This window comes from Temnothorax curvispinosus, unplaced genomic scaffold (genome assembly GCF_003070985.1).
Source record: "Temnothorax curvispinosus isolate PA1 unplaced genomic scaffold, ASM307098v1 QBEX01014093.1, whole genome shotgun sequence".
In the NCBI taxonomy this organism is placed as follows: Eukaryota; Metazoa; Arthropoda; class Insecta; order Hymenoptera; family Formicidae; genus Temnothorax; species Temnothorax curvispinosus.
In genome coordinates this window covers 1-4,991 of record NW_020223873.1, presented here as the reverse complement: position 1 = coordinate 4,991, position 4,991 = coordinate 1, and the positions used below count along the sequence as shown (strand labels likewise).

General features: G+C 33.3%; 1 protein-coding gene across 1 annotated transcript; it reads left to right on the top strand.

The window, feature by feature from the left end:
• Positions 1-2,167: 2,167 nt before the first annotated feature.
• LOC112464332 (protein ANTAGONIST OF LIKE HETEROCHROMATIN PROTEIN 1-like) lies at positions 2,168-3,571 on the top strand. The gene is made up of 3 exons (XM_025031275.1): positions 2,168-2,422; positions 2,500-2,734; positions 2,794-3,571. Exons 1-3 carry the CDS (start codon positions 2,304-2,306, stop codon positions 3,109-3,111), a joined length of 672 nt encoding a protein of 223 aa, XP_024887043.1. The 5' UTR covers positions 2,168-2,303; the 3' UTR covers positions 3,112-3,571.
• Positions 3,572-4,991: the final 1,420 nt, after the last annotated feature.

The window sequence follows — 4,991 nt, the reverse complement described above, 5'->3', positions numbered from 1 at the left end:
AAGTACCTGCTGACTGGAAAAGTTAATCAGGATAACTTAGAGGTAATGTATATTTTTCTTATTTAATAATCTGTTTATTGTATTACCAATAAATTTTACATGTACTTACCTGTTCTACAATGAACAACTACTTGCCTTTTTTAGAAATTCTTTGGCACTATACGCCAATGCGCGGGATGCAACGATCATCCAAATTGCCCAACATTTTTACAATTGTATAAATTGCTATCGGTGTATAGCGTGATTAAGCCTCCAAAATATGGTAATTGCACGGTTTCGTCTGATACGAGACCAGCGACGTTGATCTCTATTAGTGAAATCAAAGCAATTTACGGCAACAAACGTGGGGGCAAAAATGCGGAATATGTGCGAAAAATAAAGGAAAAACTCGACCTTGTATTGCAACATGACGATTGGGAGGCGGAAGATGTCATTAATCCTCATTCTGAACATGATTATGCCCTTTCCCCTATCCTCGATTGTATTATTTACTTCGTAACAAGTAAGTTTTGTAAGCGAAACGTAAGCACCTTATTCATTAGTCAACTATATGACAGTCATTTATCGCTACGCAATATTACGTGCTTTGACCCTAACTCAATAATATCATCGTTTCTTACCTTGCAATACTTTCTTGAATGCAGCCAAACACTGTCCATTTCAACTTCGGAATACCTGTAAAAAATAAAATAAAATGGCAAAAATTGAAGGATTGATTTATATTTTCTCTCGTATCTAAGTATACTTAATTTTAAAAACAAAAATACCTGCAAAAATTTTAAAAATAAAATAAAAAAAGATAAAATAAAAGAGTTGATTTTTATTCGTTATACTTACCTTGAATTGACAACCTGAAATACCCACAAAAATAAAAGAAAAAGGATAAAAATAAACATATAAAAAGATATTTTTATTTGTTCTTAATTTTCAGAATAAAAACTCGTATTTATTTTATACACATATTTTATTAATTTATAGTCTTAAATTATTTAAAGCATTATTATTTATCACATTGCTTTGTGAAAGGATTAAAAAAAAACTTAAGGACACGGAGATTCGAACCCATAATGTCGAGACTACGAAGTTGACACAAAACCACTCCGCCAAATTTCACATGACGGATGTCCCTCCCGGCCTCCGGCGTCCTTCGCCACAACGTGAACATCAATCACAACGACTCTAGTGGTTATTAGAGAACTTAAGAGGAGAAAACTAATAGCGTTTTTCATTGGCAGAACTTGTGCGCACTCAGTGCACATTAAAGCCGTTGTACACTGATTTAATCTCTAATATTTAAAGTAAAATGCAAATATTTCGACTGATAAAATACCCAGTACATATTTTACCAAATAGTGCAATAAAGAATATTGAGGATTTCATGATTTAACCCGTTTATATTAAACATACACTTTACGTTGGTTTGTGTACGACGGCTTTAATGTGTACTGAATGCGCACCAGCTCAGCCAATGAAAAACGCTATAAGTAGAAGCACGAAAATAAGCTATTTTTGAACAATTTTTTTAAAGGTAATAAAATAATCGCATCAATTTCAACTTTTGGCATACTTTAATTATAAGTCAAACATTGAAAAAAAATTTTTTTACAAAAAAAAATGGCGGCGTTACAGACTTCATTTGGCGTCTTTTGCGCGAGGTGGAAAAAGGCTGCCATCGTCACGTTTTTTGTAGCGGTCTGAAACAAAAAACCAAAAAATTTTTCAATTACTTATGAGTTTAGGCAAAGGATATACTTATAAGATTATAAAAAAGTGCAAAATTCAAAATTTGGTAAGCATTTTGATCAAAAAATTAAATTTTGCGAAGGACCCCGCACACACACACAAATCGGTAGAACGGCTTTTTCACGTGGTTTTGTGCGGGGTCCTTTAATTTTTTGATTAAAATGCTTACCAAATTTTGCAAATTTAATTTTTATAGGAAAAATAAGGAAACCTAAATTAATTGATTAAATAAATGAATTAAAACATAAAAATTATTTAATGTTTCAGCGACAGTTGTCGACGACGTGCGTCAATTATGGATAATTTAACACAAACATATTACGACTGGTACTGCAATTATATAAATTGTGTGAATAATCATAAAAGAAAATTACAGAAAGCAATAACGCTTGTAATGCCTGTAATAATTGAACATTTACAAGAAAAAAAAACGAAAACCATATAAAAAGAAACGATATTGGGAGTCTCCAATAGTAAAGAGTCGTCGTGTACATGGTAATTATGCTTCGTTGTTTCCTTTGCTGCTCACGAATAGAGAATTGTTTACTAATTACTTCAGAATGTCAGCAGCACATTTTGAAGTATTGGTTCAGTTAGTTGGGCCTAGCACTGAAAGAACACGTGAAACCATAGCACGTCGACCTATATCTGTTGGCGAGCGATTGGCTTTGACACTAAGGTACAGCAAATAATTGTAAGATTTTAATTATAATTTAATGTACATGTCAGTTTGCGATGTATTTGTTTTCTTTTCAGATATGTTGTTTCTGGAGACAGTATGGTTTCATTGTTTTCCCAATTTCGAATGGGAAAATTTACTGTTTTTAATATAATTTTCGAAACATGTACAGCATTATGGAATAAATTACGAGCATCTGTTTTAGAATTGCCAACAACTGAAGATTGGAAAGGAATTGGAAGAGGATTTGAATCTCAGTGGAATTTTCCTAATTGTATTGGTGCAATCGATGGAAAACACATTCCCATACAGGTAAAAGTTTCGTGACTTAAAAAAAGAAAAAAAATATCTTGTTCTATTTTCTTTTGTAGGCTTCCGCGGGTGCTGGTTCTGAATATTATAATTACAAAGGATTTCATAGTAAAGTGTTGTTGGCTATATGTGATTATCGTTACGCATTTACGATGTTGGATATTGAAGCTACTGGGCGCCAGAGCGACGGTGGTATTTTCTCACGATCGAAAATGAGAAAATATTTTGAAGAAGACAGAATGGGAGTGCCAAATCCAGTATCTGTATTGGACAGCGATAATGTTCTTCACTTTGTTGCAGTTGGAGATCAAGCATTTTCCTTGACAACATATTTAATGACACCTTATCCTGAAAATAACAAATTGTCACTTGATTAAAGAATTTTTAACTACCGTTTATCGAGAGCTCGAAGAATTATTGAAAATACATTTGGAATTCTTACTGCAAAATGGAGAATACTTCGAAAAACAATAGGCGCAAATATAGAAACAATTGAAGCTATTGTAAAAGCAACGATATGTCTCCATAATTATTTAATAAAAAAGGAAGAGTCGACATATTTTTGCAAGTCAATGGTAGATAGAGAAACAAAAAATGGAGATGTAATTCCAGGTATTTGACAAAATAATACATCTGAAAATAATTTATTTCAAAATTTAAATCAACCAAATCAAGCAGTATTAAGTCGAGAAGCTTTACAAGTACGAAAAAAGTTCACAAAGTTTTTCGCCAATGAAGAAGTAGTACCTTGGCAATTTCGCCAAATTTATCGTTAATAATGCAATTGACTAAATTAAAGAAAATAAATTTTTTCACACACATTTTTTTATTTTGAAAGAAACAATTTTTATTTGTTAGAAATTTGTAATAACATTTTGTTGGAAATAAAATAAAATAAATAAACATGTATTGAAATATAATAAACTGCGTACACTGCGTGTCAACGATTCTATTCCTGAGGTAATGGGGGAACATATAGAAATTCTAGTAATAGACTAATAGAAATAACCATAATAGCGTCTCTAGATTTATGTGTCCCCCCCTTACCTCGGAAAAGAAATCATTGACGCGCAGACCGCGCAGTATACATAATTTTTTTTAATATTTTTGTGCGATTATTTTTTTGCTTTATGTACAATTTCGTGGATACTGAAGAGCACATTGTCGAGATCAGCATCGGGTATACTCAGCATCAAGGACTCCATTAATTGTAGAAAATCTCGAATTTTTTTTTCTTTCAAAGTCAATTTTGACTGCGTAGTGTTTTGTGGTAAAGGAGCGGGGAATGGAGGTGGAATTATTGATGGTGCCTTTGCCAATTCGTTTAGAACTGACGCTATTTTTTCGATGCTGTTATTGTTTTTGTTGGTTCTTCCTCTTCTAATTTTTTCGTTATTTCTATTTTCTTCATCTTCCTCAGGAAAATTATCAATAGTCCTAAAATAGATAATAATCTATAAGATAAAAATTATATTATTTTTTATAGATTTGAATTACTACTTTTGTTTAGTTTGTATTTCTTGAAGAAATGTCATATTTTCGAAATATGGCCACGATTCGGGAGCAGCGGCAGCAGATCCAGTTGTTTTTGAACGTAAAGCTACTTTTCTCCAAAAATAATCGACCAATATATATATATTGTTGCACTCGCCGAGTCGTTCGTTCACTCACACACGCTCACACTCCCGACGCTCACGGAAATGACAAAAACACTGCAGTTATAACAAGAATTATTTCAATGTTTATTATAACGTCGCAATACAGGAGAGCGTGGACCACGTCCGCACGGTCCAGCAGCTCGAGAACAAATCTATCAGCTGTTTCCATAAATCAATAAATCCATAAATCAACAAGCTCGGACAACTTGCTAAGGACATTTCGGAAAGATGGCTCGTCGCACGCTTCAGCTCGGACTCGAAGCATACCGGGCGGCATGCACGCAACAATATATATATATATATATATATATATTAAGCTTGCATTAAAGCGAACAAAAAAAAAACTAATATGTAGAAGAAAAATACATTAATTTTTTTTGTTAACTACAACACAGCTGTTTTATTTATCCATGAGTTATGTGAACTGTTCATTCCCAACCACTTCACGTATATGTCGTTGCCTCGCCTGCGCAACACTTTCTCCACGAGATAAACGTCGGGATTGGAAACTCGCAGAAACTCGTGCTCGTAAAATCCTCCGGCTATTGGTTTCCCGCGGTAGTCTTTCAACAGATACGTCACAGGATTGGTCCGTTGTA